The 14,188-nt window shown below is 38.9% G+C and overlaps 1 protein-coding gene across 2 annotated transcripts; it reads left to right on the forward strand.

Moving 5' to 3' along the window:
• Nucleotides 1-1,230: 1,230 nt before the first annotated feature.
• Nucleotides 1,231-14,162, forward strand: sgpl1 (sphingosine-1-phosphate lyase 1). 2 transcript variants are annotated; one of them, XM_067609549.1, is made up of 14 exons: nt 1,231-1,384; nt 5,542-5,707; nt 6,280-6,347; nt 6,759-6,906; nt 7,130-7,209; nt 7,471-7,599; nt 7,700-7,788; nt 8,109-8,217; nt 8,312-8,410; nt 8,501-8,647; nt 8,988-9,226; nt 9,383-9,529; nt 9,618-9,738; nt 11,288-14,162. In XM_067609549.1, exons 1-14 carry the CDS (start codon nt 1,373-1,375, stop codon nt 11,429-11,431), a joined length of 1,698 nt encoding a protein of 565 aa, XP_067465650.1. In that variant the 5' UTR covers nt 1,231-1,372; the 3' UTR covers nt 11,432-14,162. The 2 variants fall into 2 exon arrangements, with proteins under 2 accessions (XP_067465650.1, XP_067465651.1); XM_067609550.1 differs by lacking the exon at nt 1,231-1,384 and adding an exon at nt 3,363-3,633.
• The last annotated feature ends 26 nt before the right edge of the window (nt 14,163-14,188 follow it).

A 14,188-nucleotide genomic window follows, 5' to 3' on the forward strand; every position in this document is an offset into this window, starting at 1 on the left:
AGCTACAGCCACCATGTGCTCCCCGGACCCCGCCTGAGCTGATCATCCAGAATATTTGGACCATCCATATTAAACCACAAATAATTAATTGAGTAAAACTGTCGTAGTTCCCGTCGTTCCTTATACTGCAGTAGGCTACTCTCTCTGTCAATCCAGCTTCAACATTGGTATAAAAGTCAAAAACATTCCCCTCATAATATACAGAATATATCTCAACTGGAAATGAGATTAAATCTGTCGTTTCTGCCTTTATTACATTTTAGTTGAGGGCTCTGTATGCTGGCTGCACTGCCTTCACTCGACTGCTGTGTGGCGCTGTTTTCATCCTGAGAAAGAAAACAACATTTCACGCCATTACAAAAGCAACACTGATGATGCATTCATGTAATATCGAAAATATGGAAACTATAAGTAGAGTAAAGGTGAACGACCCCTCAAAAGTTGTAAATATGTGTACTATACGATATATAGCTGCTAAGATCTTTTAAGCGTTAATATGGGATAATTTAGAAACTGCTTTAACAGGAAATTATGCAAGGCACAAGTCAATAGAATATATTCAAGTGTAAATACTTAATAAACCAGTGCGAGCAGAAAACGTTTCAAACATATAGTATTTGTTTGGTGTTTTTATTCAACCTTTGATGCTTTGCATGACAGTAAATGTGTGATTTTGTATCCTTGATTTGTACAATACACTATTGTTTATGTTCTGTATTTATAGAAACAATGTAGAAAATAGTATAGAAAATAGTTGTGACTATGATTAACTATATAATTATCACCTACTTTAAAATTCAGAATTGAATAGTTTTATAACATATAATATTACATTTTTGGCAGTTCAGTTTCCCAAATTTTTATGCAGCAATGTTTCATGAATAAACATCAGTTACACACCCATGTGGATATTCTTCTGGCAAAGATCAGCTCAGTCCCACTTGATTCAAGAAAATAACTGATATTCTGATTCATGAAAGCACAGATATGACTGGGCTTTACTGGGACATGACGAGGACCGAGGAGTATTTGAATGCAGCATCAGCTCTTTGCTAGCTCATCTCATTGGCGGGTGTTCAAACGTTGGGCACCACAGTTGCTGTACATAGTAGATCTACAAAAGACACGGTGCAGCACAGACCGCAGACTTTCCTGTGATTACACCAAGCCATAGCATTGTCAAATCTACACATGCGCAGACCGCGCGCAGCCATATCAGACCGCGGGTTACTTCCTGAATCAGGATTAGCTTGCGGCTGTTTGATAGTAGCATGTAGATGAGAGCCGAAGACTCAAAGCAGGCAGCTGGAGGTGACTTTCCCGAGTCTCACACTAAAAAAGAGGGCTGTCGGTGAGAGTTGGCCTCGACAATATGGATTACTGGGTAGGTGACGCTTCACTTTAACCTGTTTTCGCACATTACACACTGTGTAGTACCTGGCACGATGACAGTGCTGCTACAAGACGCTGGAAGAAGCTCAGACTTGTTTATCAACACTGAAGTGAGCTAATGACCTGACTTGTTGTGCTCTCAGGGATGCTCGAAGTCTAAAAACAGTGTTTGTGCAGCGACCTTTTTATATAAAAGCCTTACTTTACAGATTTGTGGATGTTTTTTTAAAAAGTGTTTACATTAATACTTTGCTTCTTGAAGTGAGACATTTTATATGAGAAAAGACACAGTATGTTTTAGACCTAAAACCTAAATACAACAATGCTGCTCGCTCTTGTAGTTTCATGCTACACTTCTATTGGGTGAAAATCTGTTTTCTTTTTTTTTTTTTTCAATGAGGTGTCTGTTAGTGGAGAGTACTTCCTCTGCAAAAGGTTTAACGTTAAAGCTCCTACCTATTGTTTATTGTTGCACCCACTTGTTTAAAATTAGATATCCTGTTCAACATAAACCTTCAGGAAGTTTAAACAAAGCATTACTCTTTAGCACTGCCACCAGAGAGCAGTTTAGATTTGTGGGGTTTTCCTTAAAGGAGCAGAATCAACTTTTTGTTGATAGTAGGGATCAGCAGTCGGACAAAAGACTGGGCACTAGAGGGCGGCTCCTCTGACACAGATCTGCTGTCAGTGCAAGATTAATCTCCAACCTGCCTGTCACAGTCTGCACTCATGAATGAAAACCCTCATTTTGATTTTGGCTTAAAAATTCAGGTCATAACACGACGGCCTAGAGGCGCAGCAGACAGTTAAACAATACTTTCCAGACACCACAGCTGTAATTATTTCCTCCTGAATGATCTTTGAATATCGTTGACTAGGCAGCAGTGATGTTGTGCGAGCAGTCTGTTTTCCCTTGATGTATCCAGGAGCAGCCACCTCACACGCCCAGTACATTTCCATGAGAACATGACCTCCCCTCTGAGGCAACAAAAGGTCTCCTTACAGAACAGTCAAATGTTGTATGAGGGGGAGCAAAGGAATGGGCGTCCACAGCTCAACAATGAGGAGGACAATACTGGTACACAAGTCTTTGTGTGAACTTGGTGTAAGTTTTCCTGAGGCAAAGATAGATTTGAATGGTTTGGAAGTGTGTGGGTGGATCTGAGAGAGAAATACAGACAGAAAATGTGTTGGATAACAGAAAGCAAGAGAGAGAGGCCTGTATCCTGAGGGGGGTCATGCACATTACATGAGCCTCCCAGACTTGCCTTTTGCACTGATGTTAAATAACAACATCTAATCTCTTCTTTATGACAGATGAAGCTCAGACGCGTGGCAGCGGTCACTGCACCTGCTCTTTACCTTAATACACAAACGTTATCCCTGTGGTGAAAACTCAAGCACTCCCAGTCAACACATGGTACTTGATTTTCCATGGATTCCCGCTCAGCATATGCAGCTGGTCTTGCCAAACCTGTATGAGAACATAATCCAAACAGGCAGGTAGGACAGCTATAGTCTGGGTAGTGGGGGCGTACCCCTGTGGCTCAGTGACACCCTCCGTTTCAGCTTCATTCACTTGGAAAAACTTGTGAATGTGTGAATTTTCACCATTATTTGCCGATGCTTCACGTCGTCTGACATGATAAACACACTGCACAAGGGGAACCAAATTACGGGGTGTTTATTTCAAGCAGCGCAGATTGCGATAACTTAAGATATTGTCCTTTGAACCTTAAGCGTTACTCCATCAGATTGTGGAGAAACAAGCACACTTGCTATCAAACTACATGCTATTGTGTCATAAAATCACTGCGGGGGAGAGATAATGAAAAGAGCCAACAGATCATTTTACTGCACTTATGAAACGGCATTCATGGGTCATTTACCATGATATTACTGTGACTGTTACATTTTCACAAGCATTTTACTATTTCAGCAGTTATTGGTGACCGGGCTTGTATGATATATTTTTAGTTGGGTCTACGTAAAGGCAAATTTCCTGTCGTGTCTGATTATGAATGATTGCAAAACATCCTTTCCGCTGGCTGGTTGGATGTGTTGTTGCCGGTTTGGGTGCTGGGAGGAGTCGAGTGATAGTCGTTCAGTCAGCTGAGAGCAATCTCTCACTCTCACCTGGAGAACGAGGAGCCGACAAGCTGTACAGCCAACAGTCTGCTGTAGTCAATCAGAAAACTGCTGACAGTGTTGAACTCTGCAGAGCTAACCATGTCTTCTGATGTAAGTACTAACCTGCATTCATGTACATGGTAACAATTAATCATACAAAGATTATGTCTAAATATAAGAGAGCTGTGTTACTGGAGGATAATAATGTCCTCTGGCGTTTTAAGGTTTTAATGCTACAACAAATATGTTCTAGTGCTGCAGAAGTTACCTTGAGAAATAAGTTACTTGCCTTAAAAAGTAACTAGTTATAAAGTTACTCTTTCTTAAAAGTAATTTGTTGGAGCACTTTAATCCGTGTGCAGATAAATCTACCGCTTAGGTTTTAAACCTAATATTTGCTGTTTATCAATTAGACCTGCAATGATTGGCCTGCAGTCAATTAATCAATTAATCAATAAACAGAAAATTAGTCGCAAATTATTTTCATAATCAATTAATTGTTTAAGGTATTTTTCTAACAAAATTGATAAAACTTTGATAGTTCCAGGTTCTCAACTGTGAGACTTTGTTGCTTTTCTTCATCTGACATTACAGTAAATTGATTTAATCGCTGGTCGGACGAAACAGTAACAATAATAGTAATAATACATTTTATTTAATGGCGGCTGTCATGGCACTCAAGGTCACCTTACATCATATAAGATCAGCAATAAAATGCACAATAAATAACAAAGTACCAGTAATAAAACATCAGTGCAATCATCAATAAAACATGCACTAAGCAAAGGGCGTAGAGAGCAGACTGGAATCAGCTGCACGGAGGACGTCGTTGGTGATCTTAACCCGTAAGAACCCATGGTGACACAGGTGTCACCAACCCCATTTAACAATTCTGATGCTTTAATGCTTTAAAGATGTCTTGTGTTACATTTAACCTGTTCTGACCACATTTCTTGAACAAACTGATATAAAACAAGTTAGGGAAATATCGTTATGACATATATGTTACATTACAGATCTTTGACACTGAAGGAAGAATCTCAAAAAAAAAAATCAGAAATGTGTTCCTTGTGGTCCATTCGGTCTGTTTTATATTCCTCATAATTTTCCTTAAAGGAGAAATGGGTCCTTATGGCTTAATCAAGGCTGTTTCTGTGGTATGTTTGGGGTGAAAGCCAGATTGGAATTGGTCAAAGAAATTATTGTTATCAAGGTAGATCTGGAGTTAAAATGCAACTCCTTTCTCAAGAATTTCAGAGGCGAATGGTAAATTGGAAGTCCAAACCAGTTTTTTCCTGAGTTGGTCTGATTATGGCAACATCTAGGGAAGGGAGACTGTACCAGTGGTCAGGGAGGAGTTGATAATGGAGGTTATCAGGGAGATGATGGAGGGCAAGGATGATTTAACAAGGGTTGTGAGAATATTGGACTTTGTAATAAGTTCAAAAACATGATTTTCAGTTGGAGGACTGAAGTCACGTAGGATAGTGGATGGAGACAGTTTCATGGCAACAAGACATTCGATGAAGGAATGTTGTATAAAAAGCAAGTCACGCAACTAGACTGAACAATCTACTGCAAAGCAAGATTTACAGCTTGATTTTAGGATTATTTCTTTATTTCAACATCCATATATTTGCACATAGATATGTAGAAACATATGAAATGCAGGTTCTTACATCATACATAAAATAAAATGGTCACGATGGCGTCAAACCATGACTCAGTCTCATAAACGCAGAGTGTGAAGTGGTCCCTTCCTCTTATTGAAATTGTCATGAGAAGACAGATTTGTAACAGATGTATTCTTGTGATCCTGTATTTTCTTTATTGAAAATTCTGTATTACTGTAAACATTAATAATGTAAGACTGTAGAGTTTGACCTTATTGTAAATTCTACATATCGTTCATGGCAAAATTATGATTGTGACTTTACTTCATCACCTAAAATATCTTGTTCTGTTTTGCTCACTGTGACATGTGAGTTACTGTAACCGGCCTTGTGTCTCTGTGTCCAGAGTGCCTTGGAGGTGTATAAGGAGATGGTCCTGCTGTACCTGGAGGAGGGCCGACGGCAGGTCAACTTGCACTGCGCGGACCTGGAGCCATGGCAGATCATCGGGGTGACAGTCATCACCACACTTGCAGCAGTCTGGATCAAAGGATTCCTCTTCCAACAAGAAAGTAATCTGTCACACATGTCACGCATATTATATCAGACAGAAGGCCATGTTCACAGAGCTTTGTTATAACTTCCATACTGTGGTTTGTTGTTATAACTTTCAACGTCAGGGTTAACCCCTGCTCACCTACTGTGTGTTATCCTCATCAAAATGTGGAAATGTGAGCTACTGAATGAACAGTTTTTTCAGTTCCTCTGCAGTTGGCAACTTCTAGTACAGCACTCGTTTCTCTAGTATGTTTGACTGAGAAATGCTGTCAATCAACAAGAATTTCCAGATCTGCTATCAATCAATCAGTGCTTGAATTCCTAACAGGGTCAGCTCCACCCGTCTTACTTCAGCTCCCAAAGAAAGTTGTTTAGAGTGAAGCTTCTCAGAGGAGACTAGATGCTTGTCCTCAGGATCAGAATTAAATGCTTTGTGGATGTGAGCCTAGTTTTTTTTTTTTTTTTTTTTTTTTTTTTTCCTTGTCTTGACTTGTGATTATATGTCATAGTCAGCTGTTTAATGTTTGTGGTTGAATGTGAGCCAGCGTTTCACCACAGCTGCTTCCTTGTCTTTTTTGTCTAATAGGTCTCATATCCAGAATCAAGAAGCAGTGCTTTCGACTCATCAGAAAAATACCCTTTGTTGGCGGAGCAGTAAGTATCAGTGGTGAATCTGTTCCTTCTTCTCTCAGCAGATGTGCATAGACTCTGTCGTCTAAGGCTCTTATGAGTCACTCTTGGATGACTGAGTGCAACGGGGAAGAAGGGGGGGGGGCAGACCTTTGGCACACTTAACATCATGCACTAGTGATAACATTCGGTTACTTCTGGTCATTAGCTGGCCAACTCAGAGCTCACCGTCAGGCTTTATCAAAAATGTACATAAAGCATTGATAGCACAATGAACATTTTGTCACATTCAGTCTAAAACACAGAAAACTGCTGCTGTACTTCACTTTTATTTATTTTAGGGAATTTTGGGGAATTTTTTTTTTACTTTACTGTTGTTTTTACAGCATTCAGACTTTCTGTCTCTAAAGCGACTCTGTCCTCTCTTTCCGACAGATTCAGAGCCAACTGAACAAGGCTTTGGACGACATGTCTACCAGTCTGTGTACTCTGAAGGAGGGGATGAGCTACACTAAACAGCTGCCCTCAAAAGGTCTCACACAGAGCCAAGTGCTGGACAAAATCAGAGAGTACGAGACTCTGAGTAAGTGAGACTCTCATTATCTTTATAGCCGACTTCATGAGAAGCATTTCTAATGTAATGTTCCACCACTTTGAAGATAGAAGGAGTAGATTTAAGGTTGCCAGTGTTTAGTTTAGGCTGAGTTCCATTACTGATTTGTAATCTCATGTGGCCTTTTATCATATTAAAAACATTTTTCTTTGAGAAAACCAATGATTTCTGAGGAGATGACGTGTTGTTGCAGATGAGGTGAAGTGGGAGAAAGGATGTGTTTCGGGTGCAGTGTACTGGGGCGATGAATCACTGACCAAACTCCTGGTGAAGGTATGCCTCTTTGAATACATCTCTGGACTTTGGCATCCCAGCCATGAAAAGTCAAGGTCCAACTTGAGAACATGTTGGTGTTAGCTACATTATTTTATGTGTCTTTTTTGTATCTTTTTTGACAAACAAATCTTTTTCTTTCCTCCGAAGAGATTTCTGTTGTCCCCATTTCTTTTTTTTTTGTCTGCTCATAGCTCACAGTAAAAATTTTGAGTTTGCATAGATCTTTTCATCTTGTGTCTCATTTTGTTTTGTTTGTAGGTATATGGAGACTTTGCATGGAGTAACCCGCTTCACCCAGACATCTTTCCTGGTGTAAGAAAGATGGAGGCAGAGGTTGTTAGAATGGCTTGCACACTTTTCCAGGGTGGACCCAACTCCTGTGGCACAGTAAGTTATCATATACATACACTCACAAGATGTATAAGCCGAGGATTGATGGAAAAACATGGATTGGCTTAATTTAACAGCTCTTTGCTTTTTTGTCCAGGTTACTTCAGGGGGAACTGAGAGCATACTGATGGCCTGCAAGGCATACAGAGACATGGCGTATGAACGTGGTGTCAAATACCCTGAAATGTAAGATGAACTTTATGATTTAAATTTTCTTGGTATAAATCCTTTTTTAGTCTTCTGTTCTTTATTTTTTGTTTCTTTTATTTTTTTTATTTTTTTATTTATTGTTTCTTTTAACTTCCTTCAGTTTAACCTGAGAATAAAAATTAATCACTTTCTCTCTGAATCTCAAGCATCTTTTGTTTCTCAAATGTCTCACCTTTTTTTTTTTTTTTGTCTTTTTTTCCTTTGGCAATACTACACTTCATGGTCATACCAGTAAAGCAAATTGGCCCATTTCAAGCCTTGTTCCTGACATTATTTTTGTGTTCTAATTTCTGCAGTCTTGCACCAGTGAGCGTCCATGCAGCCTTTGACAAAGCAGCACACTACTTTGGGATGAAACTTGTTCACATTCCCCTCGACAAGAAAACTATGAAAGTAGACGTGAAGGTGAGAATACAGTATGTGCAGACAGCAGGTGCTAATTAACTGCTACTCTTTGACATCAGTTATTCCCATATTGTTTCTTCTTCCTCTCTTCAAGGCCATGAAGAGAGCAATCACCAAGAACACAGCCATGCTGGTGTGCTCAGCGCCTCAGTTTCCTCATGGAATCATGGATCCCATTGAGGAAGTAGCCAAGGTCAGAAGTGAAATTATTTTTCCTCTAAATAGGTTTTGAAATGAAAATATGGAAGTTCCTCTCTGACACTTTCCGCCCACTCTGTTGCAGCTGGCTGTACGCTACAACCTCCCGCTGCATGTGGATGCCTGTCTGGGAGGTTTTCTCATTGTCTTCATGGCCAAGGTTGGGCACACACTTGCCCCGTTCGACTTCAGGGTAAAAGGCGTTACCAGCATCTCTGCAGACACACACAAGGTGAGGAGGGGTTGTGCATTTCCTTCAAATTCAAAAACAGAACATGACACTTTAAAATCTACAACTACATTACATCATATTTGATCACAGAATATTTTTATTGTTACTCTTGTATATTTCTGTATACTGTATGGAGACATTTCTTGTTTTGTTCATTTCCTAACTAAAAAACTAATAAACAGGGTTTACCAAAAATATATCAAATCTATGAAATCTAATAACAAATCTGTAGGAATTGACATTATACTATGTGTAATGCAATAGTCACAACATGACATCCAGACTGTACTTTTATAGTGGCTCTAATTCTTCATTGTGTGTGTGTCACATTCCTCTCCAGTACGGCTATGCCCCCAAAGGTTCCTCAGTGATCCTCTACAGTGATAAAAAGTATCGTCACTATCAGTACTTTGTGGCTCCAGACTGGCAGGGGGGAATCTACGCCTCCCCCTCTGTAGCGGGCTCGAGGCCCGGAGGAATCATCGCCGCCTGCTGGGCGACCATGATGCACATGGGAGAGGACGGATACATTGATGCCACTAGGAAGATCATCAATGCAGCACGCAAAATTAAAACAGAGTAAGACATCGAGATCAGTGATACTGAAGTCATGATTGTTGATAATCAAAGTAAATAAGATTGTTTTAATTAGAGTTTGATTTCAGCTTTGGTATTTACTGTTGAGCCAGAGATCCTCCATCATTTTAAGATGATCTTTTTTATTCTTTGTGACAGAATTCGCAAGATAAAAGGTGTGTTTGTGTTTGGGGATCCAGAGGTGTCAGTGGTGGCAATAGGCTCAGATGTTTTTGATATTTTCCGTCTGTCTAATGCACTCACGTCAAAGGGCTGGAATCTGAACACACTGCAGTACCCATCCAGGTAGATATTAAATGAATAATAGTAATTTCACAGGCATATTGGTACAGCAAATATTCACCAATGTAACAACTGTATGATCTCTTCACAGCATCCACATTTGTTGCACGGTTCTGCACACCCAGCCGGGCGTTGTTGAACGATTTATTGGTGACGTCAAAGAGCAGGTCGCCAACATCCTGAAAAACCCCACAGAGAAAACCACAGGAATGGTGAGATAGCTCTGCTTATGCACCTCATTCATACATTAAATATGCACTAAATATAATATTGTTGTCCAACATTACTCGTTATGCCAAACTATTCTCATTAAGCCAATAGAGCTGATGATAAGTTGATCAATATAATAAGATTTAGGATTGATTTTTGGACAAAAAAAAAAACAATTAGAAGACTTCAGCTTGGGCTCTGGGAAAATTGTGAAGGGTATCAATTAATCAAAGAAATATAATGCAATTACGTGAGTCAATAATAGTCAATAATAATGGAAAGAATGGTCAGTTGCTGCCCTCGTTGACAATAACCAGGATAGCTATTATTTGGAGTTTTATCATAGACAGTAGGAATATGTCAAGACACCACAGCAGTAAAAAATATATTTCAGAAAATATTGCATCTGCCTAAAGCACCACAGATAAAGGGTGAACCATTTTACTTTGAATGCTCAACAATTATGCAATGCCTCAATTTAACAGGTCGCCAGTCAACACAGCTAACACATATAAACTGACAAATTCACAGCTTGGGGGAATTTAAAGTTTCCAGTTCACCAAACCTGCATGTCAGCGGACTGTAGTAGGAGCGCAGAGCATCCACAGGAGAGAACATGCCGCCCTGTAAGGGTGTATGCAACCTTTGCATCTGTTGTTGTTATTATTATTATTATTATTATCATCATCAAACTTTAATTTAATCTCTGGACTGCTTGTCAGTGTGGGCAGACAGTACAGTACTGTTCATTTGGATTCAGACATGACGTGTCTACATCAGTCTCTGTTGTTTAACCATGCTGGAATTTTGTTTTCTTTATGCACAAGTTGTCCTTTCAAGTCGACACAAGCAGCATATGCGGTTTTATGCTGTTTTGTGTGCCAGTTTTAAATAGAGTAGAAACTCTCCCACAAACCTGCATTGTGCCAGTCAGGTTTGTCGGTAGCACAAACATAGATCACAGGTTCGGGACAACAAACAAAGGCTTGACTGACAACAACCTAAATTACATATTCAAGGAATAAATGAGGCCATGGCATAATCAAAGATGGAAAAACCAAGACCAACTCAAGAGGAAATCTTGGTGGAAAAAAAAAAATCTGCTAAAAGAAAAATAAAACCTACTTTACAGAAAACAAAATTATTGCGAAATATAAATAATAATAAAAAAATAATAAAAATAAACTAATTTACACATTTAGAATTACCTTTCTTATTTATTTGAGCTTTTTGTTTATTAATTCCGTGTATTCATTCATTATCAAATATATCAGGTTTGTCTACCACACAGAACAATAGTTCACTGTTTTCTGTCATCTTTTCTGAACTGGAAAAATGTATTAAGCTAACGCTATCACCCTCTACATCTACTCTACATGTTAACAGCTCAGATATAAAACCTGTTCTCTGGTGGTTGTTGTTGTTAGAAGTATTCTGGAGTATAAGTAGTCGATTGTCATTATCATCATACTTATAAGTATCACAGTGATGATTTGAGTGTAAATGTTTCTGCACACTTGTGAACTCCCTTGTGTCTTCCTGCTGTTTCAGGGAGCAATCTACGGCATGGCCCAGTCCATCCCAGATAGATCCATGGTTACAGAGATCTCCCGAGGCTTCCTGGACTGCCTCTACAGCACTGAGGTGCCCAAGTCAGACACCAGCCACATGAATGGCAACGGCAAAGCCCACTGAAACAGGATCAGGCTGCTCTGGCCCCATCCCCGCTGCACAGAGGGAAGCATGCTCGCCTCCTCCTAGTGCTCTGAGTTAATCGCTCAATGGTTGCCTTATCTTGCATACCCACAACCCATACGGAAACATCTGCAACGATTTTGAAAGCACAAGCCATCATCATTTTAATCAGCCCAGAGGGATAACGCTTGTAACGTTGTGCCTAAATGGCACAGGAAAGCAATGACTGGTTTCAAACGAGTTGTAGTCTTTCATTTGATTTTATTAATATAGTGAAAGTGTGTGTGTGTGAGTTTTGTTTGTTTTAAGAGTTCATTTCAATTTTAACTTTTGTTTAATGCATATTTCTGTCATAATCTGTACTGATCGCATAGCAAAAATCTTTTTTTTTTTTAATGCCAGAACATTTCAGCTTGCTGCCATCACCGTGTCACTATCTGTGATGACTCAGCAAAAACACAAACCACTGAAAGCTTGTTAGAACCGCTGTGCTGCCCTCTAGCATGAAACCTGATGCACTGCTCAAGACTGGCTGTACATGTGGAGGCCTGTTGAAGGAGTATGGTTATCACTATCATGAAATAGTTCTCTGAAAACAGCATTTTTAATGTAAAAGCACTGCTATGCCCTGGCAAGAACATATCAGGTTAATCTGTAAATCACTTGAAACTACAAGTCTGATGTTATGGTAGAAGTTAGTCTGTAAGCATGAACACATACAGTATGTCCTAGTTTGTTAGCACTTAGTATGATGACATTCTTTTAGTACATTTAAGTCTGCATTCGTGGTCCATCTACAGTGGTTGGAATTTTTAGGGAGAATGATTTGGATTGTTGATTGCTTTCATTAATTTTCAACAAATAGTTTTTAAAATTGAACTTTCCAAAAGGGAGAAGCTGTAACCAGGAGTGTTTTGGAAGCGGCTAGTGGAATCCAAAGCTTATCAGCCACATAGATTATTTTATCGCTTGTTTTTCAGAGCTGAAAACAAAAAGTGGCTGCCTGGTTAAGTTAAGCAATTAAGTTTAAAATCTTTTAAGTTCACTGTATGTTTTCAAGTTGCAGAAATTCATTATTTCCTGTGTAGTCTGCATAGAGTCACCTGTGTACCACTTTGTTTTAATAATTGTTTCCTAATTCAATCTACCTCAGTTTCTACTCAATGCAATTGTCATGTATTCATCAACTGAGACACATCCTAACAACAGGGCAACTGTTTAGTTCCATTTCTAACATTATAATCTTTTCAAACTGTACAATGTTCGGGCATTTGACAAACCACATTCAAGTGTTCTTAGATATACTGATACTGAAGAGAAAGATATCCACTGTGATTGATCCACAGACTGACAGATTTGATAGTTTTCTTGGGGGGAAAATCTGTTCTTTGCCCTGTCTGTAAAGTGGATGTGTTTTGGTGAATATTTATCCATTCACCAGGATATGTGCTTATTTACAACCAGGTTGTTAAAGATGCATACTGTAACACCAAAAGGACCTTTTGTTGTCTGTTTTACTTTCATGTGCTTATCCGATACTGCTTGTTGAAATTGTGTATTTCCATGAAATTATTTCTGTTTGTGCAATATGTAACTATTCCTTTTAATGAAGTGAAACGAAGGGGAATGCTCTATTAATGTTTTACAGAAAGTAATAGTAATGAATGACAGATTATCAGCCTTGTTAGTGTAATTTTACCATTTGTGTGACCACTGGGTGTTTTATTAATCACTTCATTTGTGAGTCTTTTTTTTGTGAGTGTTTGTGTTTTTACATACTGAACCGTTTTCAAGAGATTAGACATGAATGTATTTAGGCTCTTACATGTCTTCTTATAAGCTGAAGACTGACAGGTCTTCAGGTTATAATGTGGATTTTTCTAGCTTTCAGTCAGTGCCTGGTTAAAGGACCTTACGACAGCCGGAGAACGATTGGAGCTAATTACCATCATCTGTGTCGACCCATTCATCAATACTCTAACTATATGTCCATCTTGTTTGCTTTAGAGAAACATCCTCAAGAAATTTTGAATAAAAACCTTTAATGCAATCTTTAAGCAGTAACTGACAGTGACTACCCGCTGTAACACACTCTCTCTGAAGTCTGAAACTCTATAATCTTTCCTGCTTTTATTGTAGTTTGGTGATGTTACGTAGCAATAATGAGCATTCACCTCTGTGCCTTCAGAGGTTTGGACTTGTGTTGTCATTTTCTCTCTAACAGCCTCAGGGATCTGGCTTCATAACAAACATCATTAAGGTCCACTGCTCTTTCAAACATACACAGGGTGGACAAAATAACTTAAACACTAACATTCGTATATTGCAATCTAATATGGCAGCCCTTTAAAAATATATAACCTTATAACAGTCTTAAAATGTTGAACTTTGCACAGAGAACTGTTTATTCAACTCTGGTAATTTGCATGTCTCTAGACTACTGGATTGCTTTATAATGAAAGGTCTTTGAAATTTGTCCACCCCAGCGCAGTATGTCTTCACATGTGAGGTTTTGAATGTGCACGGTTTAAAGAGTTTTGTTTAATCTCTCCTTGTATAACAGATTTTTTTTTTTAAACAAGGAACCACCTGCTGGTTTCTACTAGCAAATAATGCATAGTAAACAATGTTAACACACAGTGAGCAGTTACATTAACACAGTTATACTCTTAGGTTGAACACAGCAGATGGCCTACAGTATTCTGTTTTCAATAAAATGCATTCAGTCTGATTTTTTCTGGTCAGTTTTCTGTTATA

This window comes from Thunnus thynnus, chromosome 14 (assembly GCF_963924715.1).
Source record: "Thunnus thynnus chromosome 14, fThuThy2.1, whole genome shotgun sequence".
In the NCBI taxonomy this organism is placed as follows: domain Eukaryota; kingdom Metazoa; phylum Chordata; class Actinopteri; order Scombriformes; family Scombridae; genus Thunnus; species Thunnus thynnus.